General features: G+C 49.6%; 1 protein-coding gene across 1 annotated transcript in view; it reads right to left on the reverse strand.

Moving 5' to 3' along the window:
• Positions 1–282: 282 nt before the first annotated feature.
• TG (thyroglobulin) overlaps positions 283–27,155 on the reverse strand; it is a 237,245-nt gene continuing 210,372 nt past the window's right edge. The window contains exons 44-48 of the mRNA XM_061123155.1: positions 24,015–24,196; positions 21,441–21,548; positions 3,157–3,291; positions 1,631–1,821; positions 283–471 (exon numbers count right to left, since the gene is read on the reverse strand). Coding sequence (XP_060979138.1) covers positions 353–471; positions 1,631–1,821; positions 3,157–3,291; positions 21,441–21,548; positions 24,015–24,196 — 735 coding nt within the window. The 3' untranslated portion in view covers positions 283–352. The remainder of the gene's footprint in view (positions 472–1,630; positions 1,822–3,156; positions 3,292–21,440; positions 21,549–24,014; positions 24,197–27,155) is intronic.

Consider the following 27,155-nt stretch of genomic DNA (forward strand, 5'->3'; position numbering starts at 1 on the left):
GGTGAGACTGTCTCCTTCTGGGCTTTGCCCTTGATAGATCCCCATTCCCTGGGCCACTGTTCACCTGCCTGCCTCTCCCGGAGGGGAGGGTCCTTGCCCACACCTCCGCACCCCCCGTACCCTGCACGGGGCCTGGTGCAAAGGGGATGCTCCATCAACATTTGTCAGAAGGAAACAGCACCCTGGGATTCAAACTTTGGGAGGATTAAGACATGGTTTGGTATCTCCCAAGGACTGTCTGAAATTAATGAATCTGAGTCATCAATGCTTTTCTGCATGTAGACACTTTATTGACAGTTAGTGGCTATGGTGGGGAATAAGGTGTCCAGGGTGGTAGTTGGGATGGGACTGGTCACTTGCTATAGGTCTTGGAGGCTAACTCTGGGAGACCCAGGAGGTCCTCTGTCAGCCCAGAGCCAGCCAGCTGGTCCTCCTCTTCGCTTTCTGCTGACGACCCGTCCTTAGCTTCATCTGAAATAGGAGAGACAAGGCCAGTCCAATCTGGATCCGATTTCTCCCTCATCTCTTCCCCTATGACCCAAAAGAGACCCCAGGCTCTGATGGGAGCTCCCTAGTAACGCCCCTCCAGAGGGATATTTCTGGGGCGGGGCTCCAGACTTATAGCCTGACTCTAGGGACATCCTAAGAGCATGATGGCCTTGGGTTCATCAACTGAGAAGATAAAATCAGAGTTGAGGACTTCCCTGGTGGTCCAGTGGTTAAGAATCTGCCTGCCGATGCAGGGGACATGGTTTGATCCCTGGTCTGGGGAGATTTCATGTACCACAGAGCAAGGGAGCCCGCGTGCTGCAATCGCTGAGCCCGAGACTCACAACTACTGAGCCCATGCCTCCTAGAGCTTGTGCTCCGCAGCAGAAGGAGAAATCGGCACCCCGCAACTACAGAAAGCCCATGCAGCTAGGAAGACCCAGCACAGCCAAAATAAATAAATAAGTAAGTAAAAATAATAATAAAAGGCAGAGTTGAGAGTCTAAAACTCAAGTTGCTTCCCTGCTAAGCGCTCCACCCTTTCGCTCCCCACATGAAGAGCTCCTGTCAAGCTGAAAACCTCAGCCCCAGCATCACCTCCCCCAGGAAGCCTTCCAGAGGCTCCGGGGAGATGCCAGCCCTCCCTCCCTTGGGACCTCACTAGTGCAGGGTCAGACTTCCACCATGGCACCACAAAGCGGAAGGGCATTTGCTGGTTATGTCACTCAGTCCCCTATTCTTCCGGAAGCTTCTGCATCACTCTCTCTATTCCCAGTGTCTTCATGATTCACTTCCTCTCAGCACCTTTGCAACAGGAAGTTCTCTTCAACAGCAAGAGATGAAATGCCCACTTCTGCCCTGGCAGAAACCCCTCTCTAAGCCGTTTCAGCCAAGCCTCCGAGGGCAGCGAGCAGGAAGTTCAAGGTCTCTCCCCACAACAGTGCGGCCTGCCTGCGGTTCCCTTCTCCACCCTCCCAGCCCTCCCCACCCCGGGCCCCCAGGGTCTTCTGGCTGTTCCCCCATCAGAACAGGAGACCTTGGCAAAGAGGACCCACTCCCCCCGCCCCCAGACTGTGAGCCCCCCACGGGAAGGGGCGATGTCAACGGCATCCCAGGGACCCGGTGACCTCCTGCTCCCCACCTGCCGAGGTCTTCAGAGACTGGATGTACTTGGACCAGAAGGAGCAGTCGGCTTTTTTCAGGCCCTGTCGATTGGGGAGCAGGACACTGAGCTCCTTGTAGCTCTCTGCGCCATCCCGGGGGACAAAGTCAGGCCAGGGGGCTGCAAATTCAGGCGCTCTCCTGGAGAACTCATGAGGGTAGTTGGGATTTCTGGGAAAATGAGAAGAAAGAAACACCCATGAGGAACAATGGTCTTTCCTTTCATCATGTGAGATCACTGCCCACTCGTACACAGTCTCTGAGGACCTAGTCACACATCTTTAGGTGTCGGAGCAGGAGTTGAAAACCACCCCCAGTCTGATTCCAGGGCTGTGCTCTGAACAGCTGTGCTGCACGTGAGTAGAGACACAGAGGCCCTGACTCACCCCTCTTAGGCCATTTCTGGAAGAGGAGAAGACGTGAGTTCAGGACCCAGCCGTGTTTCCCAGGACCTAGCCCTGCCCTTCCGATTTTCTGACGGCTCAGGAAGTCACCACGTCCCTTCAATCCTGGTGATCTTTGCTCTGTCGGTGTCTGGAAGGCCTTTTTGCCCAAGGCCTGGGCAGGAAGGTGGGCCTGGAGCTGGACAAACTTGCTGGCCACCTACAGGTCAGCTCGTCCTTTGAAGTTTCCAGGGGGCTGAGTGCTGAGCTAGGTGAGCGCTGCTTGTCAGGTGTAAGGGGACACAGGTAAACCACAGGGGTCGGGGCGGCAGTGAAGCAGGAACTGGCTTCAGGAGAAGGAGTGGTGAGCACAGTGGCCGGGCTAGAACAGAGTGTGTGGGAAGGCCGGAGGGAGACAAAGAAGGGTCTCGAGTGCTGGAACTCCATTTGATCATCTAAGATGGCAGTCCTGCACTTGGGGTGATTCTGCCTTCTGGGGGCATTTGGAAATGTCTGAGATATTTTTGTTTTCATAAATGGAAGGATTGATGATGAAGCTGAAGCTCCAAAATGTTGACCACCTGATGCGAAGAGCCGACTGCTTGGAAAAGACCCTGATGCTAGGAAAAATTGAGGGCAAGAGGAGAAGGGAGTGGCAGAGAATGAGATGGTTGGATGGCATCATCAACTCAATGGACATGAGTTTGAGCAAACTCTGGGAGATAATGAAGGACAGGGAAGCCTGGCGTGCTGTAGAGTCAGACAGGAATGAATGACTGAAAAACAATAACATAACTGGAACACAGGTGACGTGCTTCCAGCATCTAGCGGTTGGAGGCCAGGGATGCTGCCAGACAGCCTACAGTGCCTAGTAAGCCCCGCCGCAGACTCACCCAGACCAACGTCAACAGTGCCGAGGGTGAGAAAGTCTAGAGCCATCTAAGGGAGTGCATGATTGGGATGCTTCTGTACCAAGCTCACTTTGGGTGGAAGGGGAGACTGAGTCAGGGAGACCACTGGCAGGGAGGCAAGGGTGAGTCCACTGATGCAAAGTGTGACCTTTGCGTTCAGAGGGAGGGGAGGGATGCACACGACAGCCTCCATGCTCACGTGGTCCACTCACCCTGATCGGATGAAGTTGGAAAAATACTGCATGATTTTCAGGGAAAGGCTTTTCTCCTCCAGAGTAAACTGCCCCTCGTAGGCAGGGTAGAAGGGAACCCCAAAGGCATACAGGACATCTGTCAGCAATTCCAGGCTGGGAAAACACACAGAAAGAAGAAGAAACAAAAGTTAAGGAATAATAAACTGCTGGAAGAACCCACATGAGCCAAAACCCAGTATTCATGCCCCATTGAAGATTTTCTCTCTCTAAGTCTTAGATTCCTGTATGTATGTATGTGCTTAGTTGAGTTGAGATTCTGCTTGGCCCTGAGTCCAGTGGCCCCCTTGGGCAGATCCTCGGCACATAGATAGGTTGAAGAGTACCCAACTCTGAGAATGCAACTCCCTGGAAACATCTGTAAGCCTAAGCAGTTATCTAAGACAATGTTCTCTTGACCACATTCCATGATACTTAGAACACTATCAACTGAACATCTGTTCAAAGTAACTTGTGTTTTCAACCCCTTCCCTGTGCTAGTCCTTGTTCATATACAGCTTATACTCTCCAACTCTTTTCCAGGTTGACATTCATCCATGTAACCCACTCAGTACAATGCCTGGCACATAACTGGTCAATAATACATATGCTACACTGAACTGGAGATCTAATAAGCAGCAGGCAGGAGGGAATAAAGATTTGGAAGCCCAATGAGTGGTTGAAATGGACTGAGCTGGCGATGGGGAGACCAGTCCAGGGGTCCACCGGTCCACGGGAGTGAGTGCTGGGAGAAAGGCTGGAGGGACTTTATAGCAGTGTAGTAGAGAATCTGACTTTTCCCAAGAAGTCTGGCCCATGCCCTCTGGGGGCTGGGAAGTAATCCATGCCATACTGATGTGAGTGTCTTTGTTTAGGGCAGCACTTTGTTGGCCACATTGGACCTTCCTTAAATGTAGCAGTATCAGCACAGGGGCTGGCCATGCCAGATCAACCACGTGACTTAGAGTGGGGGGGCTATGGGTCACATAACAGTCAACCTGGAGACTGAGGTTAACCACATAGGCAATCAATCAAGCAATCAATCATGCTTACGTAAAGGGGCTCCTATCAAACCTCTGAGCACCGTTTGAAGGCACCTCCCTGGTTGACACCACGCTGGGTCATTGTTGAGTAAGCCTCAACAATGTTGTCGTTGTTCAGTTGCTAAGTCATGCCCTACTCTTTGCCATTCTATGGACTGTAGCATGCCAGGCTCCCCTGCCCTCCACTATCTCTGGAAGATTGCTCAGATTCATATCCTCTGAGTCTGTGATGCTGTCTAACCACCTCATCCTCTGGTGCCCCCTTCTCCTCCTGTCCTCAATCTTCCCCAGCATCAGGGTCATTTCTAATGAGTTGGCTCCTCACATCAGGAGGCCAAAGTATTGGAGCTTCGTTGTCATACATCAGTGTTCAAAGCCTGACCCTCCCGATTCCATAGGGAGAGGACAACAGTGGAGCTTCACATTTGGAAGCCACCTGGACTCTGCGCTCTGCCTCTCTTCCTTTGCCTGATCTTAATCTACATCCTTTCCTTGTGACAACCTCAACCATGACTACAGCAGCTTTCCATGAGGTCTGTGAGTCCTTCCAGTGAATTTTCAAACCAAAAGGTGGTTTGGGGAACCCCCCAAATTTGCACTTGTCCTCAGAAATGAGCGTGGTCTTGTGGGGAGGCCGTGTTCTCTGATCTTGCACTTGGCCCAATTTATCACGAAAGCCAATTTCTTAACTTTACAGATGAGGAATATGAAGTTCAGAGAGGTTTCCTGACTTACTCAGAGACAGCAGGAACTTGACCAGGAGAGTTGGGTCAAGAACACTGCTAAGAAGGCATGATGCTAACAAAATACCTGAGTGGAGTGGCCCAAGGACACTGTCCCTGGTCTTGGCTCCTCTGCTTTCAAGCTGAGCAATTTCTCAAAAAGTGCTTGACCACCCTGATTTCCTGTTTTGTCATCTATGGAACGAGCATGAGATACCTGCTGCACATGGCTGCAGTGAGGTCTGAAATAAGATGGGGGATGCAGCAGGTACTTGAAAGCGTGGCCCACTTCCTTCTCATCCATCATTCTACTTCCAGATTTAATCAACCATCTTTGAGGTGTCAGTGGCATCTCTGAGCAGGGGAACAGAGTCACCAGTGATTGTCATCAGCGCTGGTACAATGGGCAGATAGGCCCAGTGCTGGTCCTGGGAAAGGGCTTAGATTACATGACTCTCATGTAAAGGCAATTTGTACAGAGACTAAACTGCTCTAAAGCAAGACGCAAAGTTGTGTGACTAGACAGTGGACTCTAGCTCAGAGTGACCCACTGTGATGACCCAGAGATGGGAAGGGAGACCCCCAAGATTAGGGATGTGAAGGGGGACATTTCAAGCGCAGAAGGGGCCTTCTCTGCCGTCCCTCACCTGCTTAGGCTGGGAGCTGCAGTGACCCACGGGCCTGAGGTTGGGGCTGGGGGCCTGGTGCCCAGTCTAACCTGGGGACTTCCTAGGGGCTCGAGAGCCAGAGTGCCTCCTGTGACCATCAGACTTATCAGCAGGTGTACATGTGACTAGCAGTGGGGCACAGAAGAAATGACACGCTACTGAGTCACTCAGCTGAGACCCTGCTCTATCTGTCACTTGTCACCCGTGTAACTTTAGATGAGTCATTGATGTCTCTGAGGCTGAGCTTCTTCATTGTGAAATACAGATCAGCACATCAATGGCATGTGGAGGCTATTAAAACAAGTGTTTCACAAATGCAGGGAACTATTGTGATTATGGTTTTTATTGTTCAGTAGCTAAGTTGTGTCCAACACTTTGTGACCCCAAGGACTGCAGCATGCCAGGCTCCCCTGTCCTCCACTATCTCTGGAAGATTGCTCAGATTCATATCCACTGAGTCCATGATGCTATCTAACCACCTCATCCTCTGATGCCCCCTTCTCTTCCTGCCTTCAGTCTTTCCCAGCATCAGCTTCTTTTCCAATGAGCTGGCTCTTCGCATCAGGAGGCCAAAGTGTTGGAGCTTCATCTTTAGTATCAGTCCTTCCAGTGAATATTCAGGGTTGATTTCCTTTAGGAATGATTGGTTTGATCCCTTGCTATCCAAGGGACTCTTAAGAGTCTTCTTCAGTATCAAAATTCAAAAGCATCAATTCTTCAGTGCTCAGCCTTCTTTATGGTCCAACATTCACATCTGTACATGACTACTGGAAAAACCATAGCTTTGACTATATGGACCTTTGTTGGCAAAGTGATGTCTCTGCTTTTTAATATGCTGTCTAGGTTTGTCATAGCTTTTCTACCAAAGAGTAAGCGTCTTTTAATTTTGTAACTGCAGTCACTGTCCACGGTGATTTTGGAGCCCAAGAAAAGAAAATCTGTCACTGTTTCTGGTGCCTTCATGAAAGGCATCATAGAAGGAACATGAGACAGTTTGAGTCCCCAGGACCAATGGTGCTCAGAATAACAGTCCTAAAGGGTGATGTCTCTTTGCAGCTGTTGTCAGGTACCCTGATCCACTTAGAACCAAGGTAAGCTTTCCTTCAGTCCTGAGCAGGGAGGAGGAAGTGGCACCAGAATTGATAGGTTCTGGGACCCGAAGAACCAAGCCCCTTGTTCGGTGACAAAGCACCCACGGTCAAGCTCAGACAAAGCCCAGAGCCTGCAGTCCCCACCTGGACCGTTCAGCAGCCAGCTCTCCTCAGCGCCTGTTCACAGCTACCGTTTCCCAAGCACCCGTGATGTGCCAGAAACTGTGGTTGGTCTTTGATCAGCATCATTCAGGACCAGCCAGGAAGTAAGAGTAGCATGTGCATCATTTGCAGGTGACGACCCAAGGCCCAGAAAGGTGATACGTCACAGGAGAGCCAGGGTCCAAAGCTGTCTCTCAGACCCCAAATCCTGTCTCCATCTACTTTACCTATAGGGGAGGGGGCTGAGGACCACTACAGGGTACTAATGCCCCATGAAAGGGAAAGGAACACAGGACAAAAAACACCAGGAAGGTGTTCATGTTGTGACAAGGGCAACAGAGACCTCTCACCTCTGCCCACACTTGGTAGTTCACCAGTCCCTTTCACCCTTATGATCCCCAATCCCTGTGAGTAGATGGTGTGGAGTGATTTGCAGAGTTTTACACTGGACAAAACCGAGGTTCCAAGACGTCATTTTCCTGCCAAGGCCCTGAAACTCAGCAACGATGCCAGGACGAGGCCTGTGATTCTAAGGCCTGCTGTCCTGGCCTCGTGGCATGGGCTTCTCCGACAGCACCCCACCACTGGTGTGCTTGAGCCCTGTGCCTCTCAAAGGCTGTGGGCGAACAAGGGGGGCCTGGAGTCTCAGGGGTCAGCCTCTCCCCTCTGTTACCCCCAGCCCAGCCTGTTCCTCCTCTATGGTGTGTGGAAGGGAGCCACCTGCAGAGAAAGTAGCTCTATTCCTTTCCTACTGCTGCCCTAAGAAGGGTTTCCCAGGTGGCTCAGTGGTAAAGAACCTGCCTGCCAATGCGGGAGACGAGGATTTGATCCCTGGGACAGGAAGAGGCCCTGGAAGAAGAAATGACAACCACTGCAGTATTCTCACCTGGAAAATGTTTGGAGGGCTACCGTTTATGGGGTCGCAAAGAGTCGGACACAGCTGAGCAACTAAACAAGAGGCTTAAAACAGCAGGAATGTACTATCTCGCAGGTTCTGGAGTCCAAAGGCCCAGCATGGGTCTCCCTGGGCCAAAATCAAGTGGCCAGCGGGCTCCATTCCTCTGGGAGTCCCTTCAGAAGGACCTGTTTCCTGCTCACCGGGTGGGGAGCCGGGGGCTGTGTCAGAACTGAGATCCCATGGTTCATGGTCCTCTTCCTCCATCCTCAAAGCCACAGCATGCAGTGGAGTCCTCCTCTCCCCCCATCCCTCTGACCCGCTCCTCTGGCACCCCTCCAGCCTTGAGGACCTCACGTTGTTAGAGCGAGCCCACCTGGGGATTCCTGAATCACCTCCCATCTCAAAGTTCTTAATCTTAATCACATCTGCCAGGACCCCTAACCATATAAGATGATGTATCCACAGCCTGGGGGATTTGGATGTGGACATTCGGAGGGGCCATATTCTGCCTCCCATTGTGGCCTTTCTATCACTACTTCCAAAGAAAGCTGCATTCCAAATGGTGTCATGAACAGAGTTTAGATCCTGACTCCATCACTTAGTACCTGTGAAGTCTTATAGAAGATCCATAACCACTCCAGGCTTCAGGGTCCTCATCGGCAAAAGGGTGAAGCAATTGTGCTTCCAAACATTAAGTGAGGTTTAGCAACAGCAGTTTTCAAACCTCTTGCGCAGTTTCTGGCCCCAGTGCCCAATCCCATTTCCTTTACCTTATAAGAACCATCAGAAAGCTTAGGAGTAAGGGTCTTTAACTCGGGGCTTCCCTTATAGGGTTTCAGAGGACCACAAATTCCCTGAAACTAGGTGTGACCTGCTGTGACAGTGTGCATGCGCATCTTTCTTGGGAGAAGCTTCACAGCTTCCACCACATTCCCGGGAAGATCACGGGCCCATGGTGTGCTGGTGAACACTTAAACCTTGGCCTTTGCCGATGTGCACGGTCTTCTGCCCATGCATGCGTGTGTGTGTGCTCAATTGCTACAGTTGTGTCTGACTCTTTGCGACCGCATGGAGTGTAGCCTGCCAGGCTCCTCTGTCCATGGGATTCTCCAGGCGAGAACACTGGAGTGGATTGCCATGCCCTCCTCCAGGGGATCTTTCCAACCCAGGGATCGAACCCACGTCCCTTACGTCTCCTGAATTAGCAGGCAGGTTCTTTCCCACTAACGTCACCTGAGAAGCCCCCTCAAGCCTGTAGACAGTACCAAACTACTCAAGAGACATCATAAAACACGGAGTTGGGAAGAGAGGTGCACACTGGCTCTGGGGAGCACACACAAGCTAGCTCCAGCCCACCACCCAAAGGTTACAGAGCACTGCATTGGGGGAAGGCCTGGCCTTCCAGTCCATCTGATCTGTTTAATCTGAGAGCTTGTCTTGTTGCTAGCTTTGTTGTTTCCTCAGCAGGGCTGATCTTCATCAGGATGCTGAAGTTATTTCGAGCTGTTGACAGCAAACATCTGGAGGAGGGGCAGGCGGTGGGGAGCCTTGGAAAAAGGCATTTGGGATTGGAGGACCAAGGCCTCGGTGAGTCTGGGCCTGAGAACTCCCGAGCTTCTGGAGGAAGAAGAGGGTTTGGATTCGGTTATCAGCAGAGGGAGACGTGGAAGGACACTCCAGGAACTGTCAAGGTAAAAGAAGAAACTCGCTAGCCAAGAGGCTGCAGTGCTGGGGCTGGGGGCGGACAGTTCGGGCCTATTGATCTGGCTTCTTTGCTCTGTGCTGGGTTTGATCGCTGACAGGTCACAGACCCAGACCTGCGGCAGTTGTACAGGGCACGCTGCTTTGATTTAGCCTTTCGATGTCATTTGCTAACAATCCTCCCGCCAAGATTCCCTAACATGACAGTCACTTGTCCGATCTCAGGCCAGGTCTACATCTTCTCCCTGTCCTATGTGGATGTGAGGTCTGGGAACACTCCCTGCCCAGGCTGGGTGAGCGCAGCTCAAACCCTGCTTCCACCTCTGACTCTTGGTTGTTCTCCCTGTGAGATGGGTCTTTTCACCCCTGTTCAGCCTCCCCCGTGGTATCACCAGGTGTTCACAGACTGATGGTGGGTGGAAGTCCCTTTAAAAAATTACAAATTGCCATCCAAGCAAGGGCTTCTCAGGTGGCGCAAGTGGTAAACAGCCCACCTGCCAATGCAGAAGACGTAAGCGACTTGGGTTCGATCCCTGGGTCAGGAAGATCCCCTGGAGGAGGAAATGGCCACCCACTCCAGTATTCGTGCCTGAGGAATCCCATGGACAGAGGAACCTGGCGGGCTCCAGTCCATAGGGCTGCAAAGAGTCAGGCACAACTGAAGTGACTGAGCGCACAGCCCACCCAAGCGAGAGCTACTGTTGCTGGTGTTGGTCACGGTACACACAGCCAGAGCGGGGGAAGGACCCAGCAGCTCCCCGCCTGGGGGATAACGTGGGCTCTGAGCTCAGGATGTGAATACAGTTCAGTGAGCATGGCTGCAAACACAGCACGTCGGGGCAGGACTGCACTTGAGTCACATTTGCCAAAGGCCTACTGCGCACCGTGCTCCCAATAGGTGCTGGGGGTAAATGAGGACTAAGTCCGCCTTTCCGTCATGGAGCTAGGAGTCTGACAGGAAGTGCAGAGAAGCCAACATTACAAAGCGTAAGATTCAGATAGATAAATAGATGCCAAATGATAGAATCATTGGCAAAGCTTTGTAAAGAGAAAAGTGATGCTACTTATTTTAAGCCAGGGAATGGAGAGGAGTTTGTAGAAAGCCAGACAGGAGAAATTACGGTTGACCTTGCCTTGAAAGGTGAGTAGGGGTCTCTAGAGAGGGGGTAAAGTACAGACAGGCATTTGAGCAGAGACTCGGGGCGTGTGAATCACAGTGGGTTTGGAGCTTCATGTGGAGGCCGGGGCGGGAGGGGTGGCCTGGCACAGAGAGGTGGGAACCGCGGCAGGTGACGGAGCCCCCAGAGATCTGGGCCTCGTGTGCTGTGAGAAGCGCATCATGCTGACAGATGAACGTGGGGTTTTTCCTGATTCAGGAAAACAGGAAGTTTGGGAACCACTAGAGTGCATGCTCATTAAGGTCTTTCAGCTCTGGTCCTGTGAAAGGCGTGAGAACTGAGACCAGAGGGACTGAGGGCCACATCTGAAGGGATGGGGGACATCAGTGACCTCTCCACAAGCCAGTCACCAGCTGACCTCTTTGGGAACCATTGCTGGAGTAGGCTGGGAAGACAGATTAGAACAGAAATCGCAGGGTGGCTGCAATTATCCAGTAGGGACAGAAGGCTGCTTCCTTTAACAGATTGCGCTCTAACTCCCCAACCCCACCCCAGCCCTGACCTTACTTTCTAGCCAACCCGCTCACCTAAAATCTGCTGGATTTGTAGGGAGGCTAAGCCTGCATTCCAGCGAGTCAAAAGCAAAGTCACATTTCAGAGACTATTCACATACAAGCTCCTGACCTGAGCTCTGCTTCCAGCGTAAGGGAAGCATCACACATGGACACCAGGGCTTCTTAGGGAGCAGGACTGAGGTGCTGTCCCCAGAGGAATGCACTTGATTCTGGGCCCTGTGGACACAGTGATCTGTGCTGGGGAGCAGGGTGAGGCGGGGATGGGTAGGATCTTTCTTGACATTAACAGACCACGTGTTTGCCTTCTGGAGGTTGAAGAGGCTTGGCTGCTGAAAGGCCCATTACTCCAGCCTATGTGATTGGATTGATCTGAGAGTCGGCTGTTACAGGAATTTCTATCCTTGTTGTTCTGTCTGCAGGAGGAAGTTTGTTGACCTCATTCCCATAAAATATACTCCTTTTCTCATCTTTAGCCAGCATCTCTTGACAACTTCCTCCAAAGGAAATTAGGGAACACGAAGGAATAAAAGTCCTTCTGCTTCCTAGGCCTTTTTTTTTTTTTTTTTTGAAGGGTTGTTAAATAACTTACAAGTAGAAGCTTACCAGTGTGCTTCTCTTTGCACACATCTAATATGCAAAAGTTCAGATTCTGCCCATGAATTAATCAAGAAATAATTATATGCTTTGGCTTGTGTTTTACAAGAGGATTCCCTATACAATACTTTAAATAACACAGCCCCATCCATGGCTCCAGATGAAATAGTTGCAATATTTCCATAGCTCCCTAAAGCCCAGCAGAGCTGGATGATATATGCTTTGGCAACACAGGCGACACTTTCAAAGGACTTGCTGGGTTAACCCGGACATTGTATTCCCTACATGAGGCATAACAACTGCTGCTTCGAAAAGGCTGAACTTTCCTGGCCCAAGACATCTATTCTCACCAGGAAGTTATGTGTCCACCCAGAACCAACTGCGTTCCTCGCTAATCTGTTTGTGCCTGTTATAGTTCTCACTGTAATTATAGAGCTGAATTAAATGCATTGCATATCTCGTGGATGCCCCACTTTTAAGAAACCAAAAGTGGACATCACAGAGCTTTCGTTATGGTTTTGGTTTTGCACAAATTTCAAAGAGAGAATCTTCTACTCAAACTTTTGACCCTGCATGAAGCATGGCAAGTAAATGTATGTTTATATGCTTACAGTTCAAATTAGATGTTTAAGGCATACATTTACCTTATTCATTTTTCACAAGTTCCCATTTTAGCTAACTTTCCTGATTAACTAAATGATCACAATATTGGATAACAGGGTTTCCAATGGTTTTTAGTGAGTTGTGTTATGAGTGTGAAAGAAAAGACCAATGTGCATTCTACATAACCTTAAAAATCTCCAATGCCTTCCTATCATACTCAGATACAATAATATCTCTGCCTGCCACAGCTTGCAAGCTCCTATGTGAACTGCAAGACCCCATCTTTTTCTCCCACATCTCCAACTACTCTTCTCTTCTTCAAAAGACTTCAGTTCTCCATCCCTCTTTATCCTGACATGTCAAGCCTGTTTCCTTTTTCCTTCCTACTACCATTATCCGAACTTACTCTCCTTATTTATCATCTGTTCTTTGCAACCTACTCTTAGACCCTTATCAGCCTTAGCCCATGACTACAGTGTTAGTCCCAACAAGACAGCCCTTCTCTGTCTTAGCAGTTGCTCTATCTCTAGGATTTCCATCTCAAAGAATCTGTGGTATAGAAGATAGTAGTTATTTGTTGAATCAGTGTTAAAAAGGATGTATAGCACAAGCCCTTATAATATCATGATACTGGCTTCAGTGTCAGAAAATTATTTATTTCCATCTTTACTGGGAAATTATCTTGTTAATCACACAAGATGTAGCCAGGCCAAGGGAGTCAGTTCAAGAATTCAGCCTCTTAATATTTTCTTTGGTTTGCTAATTTCAACTAATCCACCAAGACACATCAACTAGAAAGATAAGACTGTGAATCTGGAATGTTAAGGCCCCTGGAATGCACAGAAACATCTAGAATGCACATGCTGTGGTGTACAAAATGTCTTGAGTTTGGAATTGATGGCTTTGTTTTTCCAGGGTTGGGACAACTTGTGAAGGAGAAACATAACTGCTTCGTTAGTCATTCTGATTTTTTTTTTTTTCTCAGACCTTATTTTTCCTAAAAGGAAAATAACCCAAATACTGACCAGCCAAGTATTTAATGTATATTGACAGGAATCTTCACACTATGAGGCAGATGTAACTATACCCATTTTCTAGGTGAGGATACTGAGGCGAAGGAACTTGTTCAAATGCAGAAGCTAAAAAACATTAGAGATAGGATTAACATCCTAGTTGGTTTAACCTCCAAGGATGCGTTCTTCTACACTGCATTGCTTCTCCCAAAGGTAAAGAACAGTCCAACATCCCATGTGGAGCTTGGAGAGGTGTTTAATCCCAAAAGTTCAACCCCACCGCCCATTCAAAGTCAGGTCTCAGCTCTCTAAATGCACTGCACTGCAGAGACAAGGGAATCACATCTCAGGATCCTGGAGTCCAAAAGCTCTGGAATAAGGACCTGAACAGAGCACACGATTCAAGTCTGATGGCTCACACACAGTCCCGAGGGGAGTTTCCCTGCGAATGATGACCTGACTCTACCTGCCAGGAAGCTTAAGATCACGGGCCTCTGTCTCCTCTCTGAAGTGGCCACAGCAACCCTTACGTTCCCCAAAACCACTTTATCTGTGCTTGCTTTATTCCTAGCACTTGTCCATCGCAACGTGGGCTCTCCCAGGATCATACATTAAGCAGTATGAGTAACACCTACTGAGTCCCAACGTTACGCCAGGCAGCAAGCTAGGCTGTTTGCATGCTTTGTGTTACTTGATCCTGACATACTCCTGTATGTGTCAGTACTATTACTAGCTCCATCTCCGGATGAGGAAACTGAAGCTCAGAGAGGCTGTCACTGGCAAGAGGCACACAGCACGAGACAGAACCAGGTCGAGCCCCCTAAGGACAGGCAGTATCAGAGAAAACACCAATGCTCCCTGCTATGCTTGCTGGGGCCTGGCTCCTAGAGGAAGGTTTGGAGAGGATCCCCCAAACATGGGTCGGTCACAGGGGAGTCCTTTGCTCATAAGCGGCAGAGAATAAAGTGGGGGCCCGTTCTGGGAAGATACTCGGCAAGTGTGTCCTTTGGGAGGAGCTGGTTAGAGAGAAAGACATCAACCATAGTCAACAAGATGGTGAGGCTGGGACTGGCAGGGAGGCAACAAGAGTCCCCGCAGAGTGTGGGAGGTGATGCTTAGAGGCAGCTGGGCAAGAGAGACAATGCCCATGGCCTGAGATGCAGGAGTGGACAGCAGGCCAGGGCCCTGCCTGATGTGACCATCAAAGAGAGCCTGTCAGCTTTCCAGGGCTTTGTAATAGAAGCGCCAAATGTTCTGGTTGGGTGGTGCACTGTGGTCTGCCTGAGAGTCTGTGGGGCCAGGGATGGTATCTGGGGGTGGGTTGGTCTTGTGCTCATTCAGGGATGGGGTCACACTTCCCTCCAGTGCTCTTAGTGATAACTGGTTTTGAGGGATGCTGGCAGTGTTTATCAACTGAGGACCATTTTGGCCCCTGAGGAACAGTGGCCATGTGTGGAGACATATTTACTTATCACAACTGGGAAGGTGCTTCTGGCATTGAATGAGTGGAGGCCAGAGTTGCTGCTAAACTCTGCTCATCAGCATGCAATGCACAGGACAGCCTCTACGCCAAAGAGTTATCTGGCCTGAAATGTCAACAGAGTTCAAGTTGAGAAACCCTAGATTACAGTCATCACTGAAAATTCCTCTTCCTGAAACAATAGGCTATATAGATGGAGCCATGGAGGAAACTGGCTCAAAATCTCTGCAGTGAGCAGAACTGAGCAAAAGGAACATTTTAAGTTGTGTTCAGTTAGGTTCAGTCGCTCAGGTGTGTCCAACTCTTTGTGACCCCATGGACTGCAGCATGCCAGGCTTCTCTGTCCATCACCAACTCCAAGAACTTGCTCAAACTCATGTTCATTGAGTTGGTGATGCCATCCAACCATCTCATCCTCTGTCGTCTCCTTCTCCTCCCGCCTTCAAAAGATTGAAAGATCCCAGCATCAGGGTCTTTTCAAATGAGTCAGCTCTTCACGTCAGGTAGCTAAAGTATTGGAGTTTCAGCTTCAACATCAGTCCTTCCAATGAACACCCAGGACTGATCTTTAGGATGGATTGGTTGGATCTCCTTGTAGTCCGAGGAACTCTCAAGAGTCTTCTCCAACACCACAGTTCAAAAGCATCAATTCTTCAGCGCTCAGCTTTCTTTATAGTCCAACTCTCACACCTACACATGACTACTGGAAAAACCATAGCTTTGACTAGACAGACATTTGTTGGCAAAATAATGTCTCTGCTTTTTAATATGGTGTCTAGGTTGGTCATAGCTTTTCTTCCAAGGAGCAAGCATCTTTTAATTTCATGGCTGCAGTCACCATCTGCAGTGATTTTGGAGCCCCCCAAAAATAAAGTCTCTCACTGTTTTCATTGTTTTCCCATCTATTTTCCATGAGTAGATGGGATTGGATGCCATGATCTTAGTTTTCTGAATGTTGAGTTTTAAGCCAGCTTTTGCACTCTCCTTTTTCACTTTCATCAAGAGACTCTTTAGTTCTTTGCTTTCTGCCATAAGGGTGGTGTCATCTGCGTATCTGAGGTTATTGATATTTCTCCCAGCAATCTTGATTCCAGCTTGTGCTTCATCCAGCCCAGCATTTCACATGATGCACTCTGCATGTAAGTTAAATAAGCAGGGTGACAATATACAGCCTTGACGTACTCCTTTCCCGATTTGGAACCAGTCTGTTGTTCCATGTACAGTTCTAAGTGCTGCTTCTTGACCTGCATACAGATTTCTCAGGAGGCAGGTTAGGTGGTCTGGTATTTCTATCTCTGAGAATTTTCCACAGTTTGTTGTGGTACACACAGTCAAAGGCTTTGGCATGGTCAATAAAGCAGAAGTAGATGTTTTTCTGGAACTCTCTTGCTTTTTCGATGATCCAACAGATGTTGGCAATTTGATCTCTGGTTCATCTGCCTTTTCTAAATCCAGCTTGAACATCTGGAAGTTCACCATTCACATACTATTGAAGCCTGGTTTGGAGAATTTTGAGCATTACTTTGCTAGCATGTGAGATGAGTGCAACTGTGCAGTAGTTCGAACATTCTTTGATGTTGCCTTTCTTTGGGATTGGAATGAAAACTGACCTTTTCCAGTCCTGTGGCCACTGCTGAGTTTTCCAAATCTGCTGGCATATTGAGTGCAGCACTTTCACAGCATCATCTTTTAGGATCTGAAATAGCTCAACTGGAATTCCATCACCTCTACTAACTTTGTCCATAGTGATGCTTCCTAAGGACCACTTGACTTCATACTCCAGGATGTCTGGCTCTAGGTGAGTGATCACACCATCATGATTATCTGAGTCATGAAGATCATTTTTGTACAGTTCTTCTGTGTATTCTCGCCACCTCTTTTTAATATCTTCTGCTTCTGTTAGGTCCCTACCATTTCTGACCTTTATTGTGCCCATATTTGCATAAAATGTTCCCTTGGTATCTCTAATTTTCTTGAAGAGATCTCTTTCCCATTTTATTGCTTTCCTCTGTCTCTTTGCATTGATCACCGAGGAAGGATTCATGTCAATAGTTTTAAAGAGTGTAAGTTGTGTTCTCATGTCAACAGTCTTGGAAGCAAAGCTGCTAGATATCATTGTAGGTACACACACACACACACACACACACACACACACACACACACACACACCCCAGATGCAGGTTTTCTCTCCCTGAACCCTCCCAGTATCCCTATGGGACATGCATTATCACTCTCCCTTGTATAGATGAAGATGCACTGAGGCTCAGAGAGGTTAAGCATCTTGTCCACAGTCACACAGCCAGCAAGTAAACTTAGCCAATGTAGGGACTCAGAAGTTTCAGGCTGAAGTAGGTACAACTGAAAGAAAACTGGGGAAAGGGTAGGAGACAGAGTTTGAGTTCAGACTGCCACTTACTGACTCTGTAACTGGGACATAATTCCAGTCTCCTCTGAGCATTTGTTTCTTTATCTGTAAGATGAGTTGGACAAAATCATCTTACATAGTCTGTGATTCTTTGAATCTGGACCTTAAAATTGCACCTTCTTCTCATACTGTAGGTTTTCATTTCTTTGTGTCCTCCCTCATCAATTATGCCTATTCTTTCCTCACAGAATTTCAGAGATGTAAATCTCATCTACAATCCAGGTAAGCAGGTAGAGGACCAAGCAGTGCTGTGATCAATTAACAAGAGGCTGTGAGAAAGTGTTAATTTATTGTGTTTTGTTCTCTGGCTATGCCAGGAAAGCTAATATATGCTCATAGAAATGGAGGTACCAGACAGATGGCTGAAACCATAAGGCATGCACATATATTTTAAGTCTGTAGATCTGAGCCAGAAATAAATGAGACTGTGACAGCTCTAGGGCAGAATGAGAGAGATGTCTTTTCAGGCAGTAAAAGATAAACTTGCCAACAATTAAATGGGTTAGTTTCTGTGATTCATTCATTCATCTACTGTATAGATGGAACCGTATTACAGTTGTGGTGGGAGAGATGATATATGCCTAGAAAGATGTCAAGAATGCATTTTGATGGACAAGAATAATGAGACACTCTCACCATTTCCTGTTTACCAGGTCCCATTCTACAAATGATCATAGCACCCCTCTGAAGTAGACACTATTATTATCATTCCCATTTTCAGATGAAGAAACTGTCACCAAGGAGATTAAGTGACTTGCTTTAGATTCCTGAGCTAATAAGACAAGTTTCTAACTAGGCAACTGGCCCAGAGTCCCTGCTCTAACCAGGACACTCTCTGCCTTTGTACAGTTGGCAACATCTCTGTCTCTAAAATGTATCAGTGACTCAGAGTCTCTTTGCTTCAAAATTCATAGAATGTGAGAGTGAGAAGGTGCCTTAAAGGTGACTGAGCCCAGATGTTTTTCATATCTCTCTATACTGCATGACCTTGAAATTTCACCTGAACCTCAGTTATGGAGATAAGGGGCTGGAGGCTCAGATCCCCTCACCCCCTTCTTGCTGTCCTTCTCTCAGGGACCCTGGGTCCAGGGCTCTACACAGCCCAGCTAAGGCTGAGTACTCCCGACCTCTCTCACCTCCTTATTCCCATTTTGCAGATGGCAAAATTAAGCCCCAAGGTGCCTATAGACTAGAGTGGGAAGGCCAGTTGCCCGTCTGTTAATGGAGGTAGTTGGACCGGCTTCCGCCCTTCAGCATGGCGTCCTGAGCACCTACTCTGCCCTTTCTGCGTCAGGAGGGCCTCTTGGCCCTGAGGTGCTGTGACGGTAAAGACCCAGCAGGCACTGTGTGTCTCTGATGCACAAACACGTCTTCCTTTCAAGGGAGGTCCTGCGGACCAGCCCCATCTGTCGGTCCCCAGGAGGGTGTGAAGATGCTCTTCAGCAACACTGAGCCCCAAAGTGGCCACGGGAGACAGAGGGTATGTCTTGGACTCTGTTCAAGGATCACTCCTCCCAGGACCACCCCGATCCTAAGTCCTCAACAGCCAGGTTTGAACTCCTGTCCCTCAGGAGCCTTCTCGGCAGGGCTGTCATATTACTCAGAAGGGTGGTGCTTCGGATTGAATTCTGGTCCCCTTAAAAGACATGTTGCAGCCCCTACCTCTAGGACCTCAGAATATGACCTTCATTGGGAACCAAGTCTTTGCAGAGATAACCAAGTTAAAGGGAACTCATTAGGGTGGGTCTTAGTGCAGTAGGACTGCTGTCCTTACAAAAAGGAGAAATTTGCACATAGATGCACAGTGGAAAGATGTTCACCTACTAGCCAAGAAATGCCTGAAGCTCCCGGGAAGCAGGGGGTGGGGGTGGGGCTGGAGCAGATCAACCCCTCCAGCCTCCAGGGGGAGCGTGGCCCTGCCCCCTGCCTTGATTCCGCACTGTGGGCCTCCAGAACTATTGTTCTAACCACCCCCACCCAGGGTGGAAACAAATTCAGATGGGGTCAAAGCGTTACTGATTCTGGCCAGAATCCTGTGGATCTTTTCATTATGTTTGTTTTGATTGTTTCTGTCCTCACATAATAGGTGCAGTTCTTTTTTTGCCACTTATAAATTCTAGAGTCCAGGCTTCCCCTGGTGGCTCAGTGGTAAAGAAAGAATCCACCTGCCAATGTAGGGGACACAGGTTCAATCCCTGGTCTGGGAAGATCCCACATGCCTCAGGGCCTCTAAGCCTGAGTGCTGCAACTGCTGAAGTCCACGTGCCCTAGAGCCTATGCTCCGCCGCCAGAGAAGCCACTGTAATGTGATGCCCGCGCACCGCAACTAGAGAGTAGCCCCTACTCGCTGCAACTAGAGGAAAAGCCCATGCAGCAATGGAGACCCAGCACAGTCAAAAACAAATAAATAAATGAAAAAAATTATCAAAAAAAATTCTGGAGTCCAAAAGTACATGCACATGTTGAAGACTTTTGATGAGCTTACTTCTGGAGGCTCACAACTTCTGCTATAACCTCTACCTTAGAAGGGAGGAGGGCAGACCAGACTAAAGAAATGCACTGGGCGTGGATTCCTGAGAGCCCTGGCATTTGGGAGGTGCTGCCAAGGCAGACTCTACCAACGACTTCCCACGCCCGGCCCCCCAGGACGCGGTGGCCACGGGGTTACAAGGCTTCCTTTCATCTCTGTCCAAACCCCCAACTGTCCTCACCACCCTCTTCCTTCTCTACTGACTGCCTTCTCAGCAGAAGCCTAGCCTGGCATGACTCTCCCTCCCACAACCTGGAGGCAGTTGCTTGACTCTAGGAAATGGAGCAGGTTGACATACTTCTAAGCAGAGAGACCGCACATTTTCATGGAAAGAGAACTCCGGGTCTCAGAGAAGCTGAGTAGCTCACTGTTCTATAACCAACCACCCTGGAGAAATCATGTGAAGCTCCTTGACCTTCAGACTCTTTATCTGAGTTGCTTTAAAATGCAGATGATCATCCCAACACTGCTGACCTCACAAAGATGGATGTTGTGTGTGTGTGTGTTAGTCCATCAGTCGTGTCCGACTCTTTGCGACCCCATGGACTGTAGCCTGCCAGGCTCCTCTGTCCATGGGATTCTCCAGGCAAGAATACTGGAGTGGGTTGCCATGCCCTTCTCCAGGGGATCTTTCCAACCCAGGGATCCAACCTGGTCTCCTGCATTGCAGGAAGATTCTTTACCAGACATTCTGTGCAGTGTTACAAATTGAAAAACCTGTCAAGGGAAGCCAGGTAAACAGTGAGTGCTTGCTTAGGAAAACTAGAATATTTGGGAGACTGCATTAGTTTCTTGTAGTTGCTGTAACAAATTACTGTAAACTCTGGTGACTTGTAGCAACAGAAATTTACTGTCTCACGGTTCTGGAGACAAAACCAGATTTATTGAGCCCAAATCCAGATGTGGGCAGGGCCATGCTGCCTCTGGAGGCTCCAGAGAAGAAGCCATGCCTTATGCCTCCAACTCTGGAGGTGCTGGGATTTCCTGGCTTATATGTGTCTCACTCAAGCTCTGCTTTCTCCTCTTCTATGTGTAGCAAATCTCCCCACCTCCCTCTTACAAAGACACTTATGAATGCATTTAGGATCCTTTGGGATAATTCAGGATAGTTTTTTCACATCAGGTTCCCTAGTTTATTCACATCTACAAGCCCCTTTTTCCTTAAGAGGTCACATTTAGAGGTTCTAGAGTTTAGGACCTGGTATCTCTAGGTGATCATGATTTCCTTTTGTTGCAAAAAATCTTTTCATACTTTGGAAAGCCATTTTCTTATATTGAGCTAACTGTTCAGTTTTTAGAGGCACAAACATATAGGATTAATAAAGATGGCTCCTCCTCCCAAGCCAGGTCAACCAATGAATAGCTAATGTTGCAATCGCAAACTGCTTTCTACATCTTTTATCCTACATGCCCTTCCTACAGTGCTGTGAGATAGAGCAGCGATTACTATTCTACCCATTTTTCAGTTGAGAAAACTAAGGCTCAGAAAAGTTAAGCGACTTGTTCCATGTCATTGAACCAGGAGTTGTATGGCGGTCCTGCCCTCTGTTCTCTTTTACCCTGTGGACCGCAGAAGTGACAGGGCCCCTCGGCCAGATTCCCTTCACATGGCCACACCCACCGTGGCCACAGGGCCACCTTACCTGCTGTGGCTGTAGCTTTCTGGAGCGTGGTACATGAAGACGTTTCCTCGGACCGTCCTTGCCCAGTGGCTGGCCATGTCGATCACAGGGCAGATGATAAAGTAGTCTCTGGTGAGAGGAAGACAGAGGGGGTGTCTAGCCATGTCCAGCTCTATAGACAACAGTGCTGGGTAAAGGTCTCTCCCAGGCGAGGGTCCCTGGGCGACCAGCCCCTCTGCACACAGCAGCAGAGGACACACCTGCTCCTCGTGCCCCCGGCTTTCCTCTTGCCCCAGCTGGGCCCCCTGCACAGTCCAGCCTGCTTCATGGATGGCCACGATCACACGCTGTGGTCCATACGATGCATCTCAGGGTCAAGCGACCCGTGGGAGCATCATCTTCCCAGAACATCAATTTTACCCAAAAACTTGGGAACAAAACATCTTATAGTCAAATAAATACAATACATTCTGGAGCTGAACATAATCATGCATTTAAAAAGGAGATGGAGACCTCAAGGGTCTGGGGCCACCGGGCTTTGAATCCCACACAGTATCTCTATGTCTCCGTGACACTCCACGTCCTCAGCTGAGAAACGGGGCCCGTGAGCCCGACGCTGCAAAGATTCTGGTAAGTGATGGACTTAAGGAAGTCCATCACTGAGGAGGGCTGCCTACCCCTCCTCTGGAGGTGGAGACCAGCACCTCTAGGGCTCACAGGGAAGGTTCTCAGAGAGCACATGGCTGGCGGGGTGAGTCTGGAAGTGCAGATGGAGGCAGCCCTCTTCAGCTCACGGGCCCCTGAGGAGCAGTGAGCGGGACAGGGGTGGGAGCAGACCTCCAGAGAGGCCCACCCTGGTAGCACTGTGATGAGGACAGTGGAGGCAGGGAGGCCCGTGGAGGCTGTTGTCTCAGTCCTGCCAGGAGGGAAAGAGTGCCAGACCTGTGGGAGATCTGGAGTCCACCTCAGCAGTGAAGCCTTCCTGGGTTACCTGCCCTCCCTCAGACCTCCGCTCCTGCCCCCGGCTCATGGATTGCTCTCAAAGACAGATACAGGCTAAAGCTGGAACAGGAAGGAACATGGGTTTCTGAACTCTAGCCTGAGTTCTTTCCACAACATGGATCTGAGCCAGTCCCGACGTGGCTGTGAGCGTCTCAGGGCCCAGGAGTCGGACATCTGTGAGCCCTTAGGGTCCATTCTGGGACTGGGCCTCCAGGAACAGCTGCTGGCCATTTGGTTCAAAGGGTTCAAAGCTGAACTCTCCACCGGAGGGAAAATTAGAGCCTTCTTGGTCCCCAAGGTCCCAGGGGATGGTACAAAGTTTTATTCAGAGCCAATGATGCTCCGATTGGAAACCGCAGGCTCCTGGGCAGAGAGACCAAGCAGGGAAGCGCGTCTCAGCACCCTTCAGTCCAGCTCTTTCCATCACAGGCAAGTTCAGCAGGGGCCTCTGAGCCTCAACAGCGGCTCTGTCCCCAGGGACGGAGAGCGAGGGCCAGCATGGACCTCCCCAAGGACAGGAAAGAAGCCACAGGATGCCGGAACCCCCCTGACCACGTTCTCCCCTCATGGAGGGGGCCTGCCAGGGAACCAGACCATGCCAAGGGGGCCTCACAGGTGACCCGAGAGCTAGAGTCCCCGCTGTGGTCTCATCCCGGGGGCTCCAAAGGCAGAAAGAAACGGAACCTGGCTGTTTCTTGACTGTGATGAGAGAGAGGGATGGTCTGGGGATGGCAGAGGCTGCCATGGGTGGGGGACCTGGGCAGACTTCCCCAGGGAAAGAAGCTGGAAGCAGTGAACTTGAGCAGCAAGACCCATAAACAGTGAGCATAGAAGCAGCATTCTGGGAAAGGGGTCGCACGGCCTTAGAAGCCCTGTGTCCTCTATTCTAGGTGTGACTTCAGGCACAAACCTTCCCCTGTCTAGGCCTGTGTTTCCTGTGCAAGGTGAATTCTGGCCACAAAGCAGAGTCACTTGGGGGACCCTTGAAATACATTCCATGCTTAGTCACTCCATCCTGTCGGACTCTTTGCGACCCCATGGACTATAGCCCGCCAGGCTCCTCTGTCCATGGGATTCTCCAGGCAAGAATGCTGATGTGGGTTGCCATTTCATCCTCCAGGGGATCTTCCTGACCCAGGAATTGAACTCAGGTCTCCTGTACTGCAGGCGAACTTTTAACCATCTGAGAGATGTATACCAGTGCTTATGAGGCCTGGGCTCTTGCCCCACCCTTCGAGTGCTCCCTACATGGTTCTCAAGGGTAGTCTAGGTCCAGACCGCTGGATTGGAGGACGTGGGGTCCTCTCTGCTGGGTTGGGCTGTCCCTTCTGCACCAAGTGCCCCCCTCCCTGGTTCTCCATCAGCAATAGCTGAGCTCAGCTTCTATGTGCAGAGTGTATACAGCAGGCGCAAGCACCATGGAGGGAAGGACTGGGTCACCCCTCGAGTCTCCCCCATGCGGGCAGGCAGCCTGCACCTTGGACTGAATGAAGGAGGCAGCAAAAAGCACCGGCACCGTGCCCCGGTTCTCCCCCGGAGGCCTGAGCATCCCCACGCCCGGTGGAGGCAGACCCGCTCGCCCGGGGGACTCACCGCGTGGCCTGCTCCAGGGCGCGGGAGAAGGAGGCGTAGTCGTCCGAGTCATGCTCCAAGGAGTAGTACCATGTGGCCGCGGCCTGCACGCCGGCGTCCGCGGCCTCGCCGCCCAGGGAGTTCTGCAGCGCCTGATAAAAGGCTGTTTTGCTACTGGTCCGGCCTTGACTTTCTTCAAATTGCTTGAAAAAGAAAAAGATACGCAAATCACCTGGTCAGATTCTGAAAGGCCTCAAGTCAGCATTGCTCCAACACCTGGTCTAGAATTTTCTCTCTGGAAAGCAGTGGAAGATGGTGTGAAGCCCATCTGTGCTAGAGCCAGACTGCCTGGGTGCGAATCCCAGCGCTGCCTCCTTCCAGCTGTGTGACCTTAAACAAGTACCTGTACCTCTCTGGGCCCTCTTCTCCCAGCCTGAAAATGCACAGAGCGGAGCCTGCCCCCACCAGCCCAGGCAGGGCTGCAAGGACTGAAAAGGGCGCCGGCGATACGCAAGCACTCCCTGAACGCCAGCCTTTGCTGCAGGCTGCTCTCGGGTCTCATGGTGGGTGCTCCTGCACGGGACCTGCTCAGCCAGCTTGTCACGTGGGCTTGTGAGCAGAGCAGACTCCTGTCTCCTTCACTGAGTCAAGCAGTCAACGTAAGGGCGTCCTCCGTCCTCTCTTCTGCTGGTAAACCCACTCCCGGGCCAGGGCCAGCTGCTTGCCAGGCCTGGGAAACAGCCCCGAGCATGCAGTTCAGGGAGCCCTGATCCAGCTTCCCTGCTCTCACGGGCCTCATGTTCTAGAGGTGGAGGTGGAAAATAAGCAAATAGTTAGGCGTTCATCCGGGACAGGTGCTATGCAGAGAAACAGCGGGGTGAGAGGGCGGGGGCAGGGCGACTTCACAGAGGATGGGCGGGGATGGGGAGGGGTTCCCAGGCACCTCTCTGGGGATGGTATCCCCTCTCTGGGGACGGGCATCCAGTTGGAAATGAGTCCTTCCCTCTCCTTCCTCTCTTTCCTCCTTTCCTTCCTGTCTTTCTTCCTCCCTCTTTCCCTCCCTCTCGTCTTTCCTTTCTTTCTCGTTTGCTTTCTTCTCCCTTCTTTTCAAAATTTGTTTTTAAACTGCAGTAACACTGGTCTATAACATTAGATGAGTTGGATGTGTACAACATTCTATTCCTACTTCTGGGTACCCAACCGTGAGCTCACCACCAAAGGTTTAGTTTCCATCCCATCACATACGCTTGAGACAGTAAATGAAACTGAAGTCAGTCCCTTTTACCCGTTTTGCCCTCTCCCCCCACCATTACCGCTACTCTGCCCCCCACCGTGTCTGTGTGTTTATTGCTGCTTGGTTTGGTTTGTTCAGTTGCTTGTTTCGCCTGCGAGTGAAGTCGTATGGTACTTGTCTTCCTCCTCTTCCTTCTTCCCTTCCTTACTTGTCCTGTCTGCCTGGGAGAGTCTGGGGAGAGCCATGTCCTCCCTCCCAAGACTCAGTTTCCTTATTTCTGAAGACAAGGGGCGGAGGGAGACGCAGCTCCCACGTGTGAGGTCCAGGCCCCTTGGCTCTTGTACAGCCCTAGGATGTGTGTTTACATATTTCTAAACTCTTAGGTCAACACTGACATGTGCTTATCAGGACATCCTGACATGTTTAGATTGTTTTCCTAAACATTCCCAAGCACACCGGACCTGTGCTTAGAATTCAAGGAGTGGGTGTGATCAGTAAGGAATCCCTGCGGTCTGAGACACAACCCACTGGGGTCACAGGCTGTGCTGCCTTTAGCCTGTCTCACCAAGAGCCGGGACCTGGGTGAATCACTGATGAGAAGCACGTCTGCTGGTGGCTACACACCAGCTTCAGGAGAGATGAGGAAAGGAGATAGGGAGAGGGGTGCAAAGATGGCTTAGTCTGAATTCTATCTATGGTGGGTTATTTCTTGGAAAAAGATCTGAAGCAAATATGGCAAAAAATACTAATACCTGTTAAATCTGAATAGCAATGTGCTTACTGTATCAGTGTTTATTATATCAACATGGGTTTATTATACAGTGCATATATTATCAAATATTTCTGATCATGATCTATAATAAAAAAAGACATTGGATACATGAGGAATCACACACAAAGTCACACTCAAAGGAATCACTCAAAAGGAAATAACTCAAAGGAATCACACTCAAAGACCTGTAGTAATGTTCACAAGTAACACTCATTCTCATTGTTGTTAACATCTATGATGTATCTGATAGTTTTCATTGTATTGTATTCTGTTCTAGTCTAATCTAGTCTATTCAAAATGCTTGCCTACAATCTAATTGACTTCACAATCTTCTAATAGTTTAGGGGGAAATCATCATGTTATTCTCTGCCCTTTTCTGAGTTTTTGAAATATTTTATCCCCAAAATTATATTAGTCACCATTCACATAACTCTGATTATTGCTAAACATTTAGCATGTGTATTTCACTGAAATACCAAAATCACCATATGAGTTGGGCAGTTGCATAGAATCACTGTCAAATTCCAACAAAACTTTAACATACAGGGCCTAGCACAGCTCTGGGCACACACGGTCAGTAGATGTAGTGATTACTTTTCTTCCTAGTCCCATATGTAGGCAGGGGCCCCTGGGTGCCTTCAGGATGCTTTCCTGAATCCCCAGGGGCTATTCCTGTTCTCGTGTTCCAGAACCACCGAGGAACAGCTGAACCACAGGACTCAGCACGGTGCTCAGTAAGTGCTGGATAAAATGAATAGTGAAGACCCTGACCTTCGTAGAAATAACACAGGAGAAGTCGCAAGTCCAAAGTCAAACCTCCTAGATTCAAATCCCCAAAGCTGGAAAGACCTGGACTTGGGTGCCAGCTTTGCTAGGTCTTAGATGTGCTTCACGAGCAAGTTACTGAAGCCCTCTCTGCCTTTGTTTTCTCCTCTGTGCAATGGGCACAATAACATTGCCCTCTTCATTAAACTGTCCTGAGGTTAAACACGCACACTGTTAGCATGATGCCTCCTGATAGATGCATGCAGCCTCAACCCTGGGCCCAGCTCAGCTGGCGCAGGGGAGCTCGTGTTTTACAGTAAGACCTGATCCATGCTGGTCCCCTTGGCTGTGGGTCCAGACCCTTGGAACTCCTCTTCTGAATCACTGCTGG

The sequence above is a fragment of the Dama dama genome, chromosome 21 (genome assembly GCF_033118175.1).
Source record: "Dama dama isolate Ldn47 chromosome 21, ASM3311817v1, whole genome shotgun sequence".
NCBI classification, from domain to species: domain Eukaryota; kingdom Metazoa; phylum Chordata; class Mammalia; order Artiodactyla; family Cervidae; genus Dama; species Dama dama.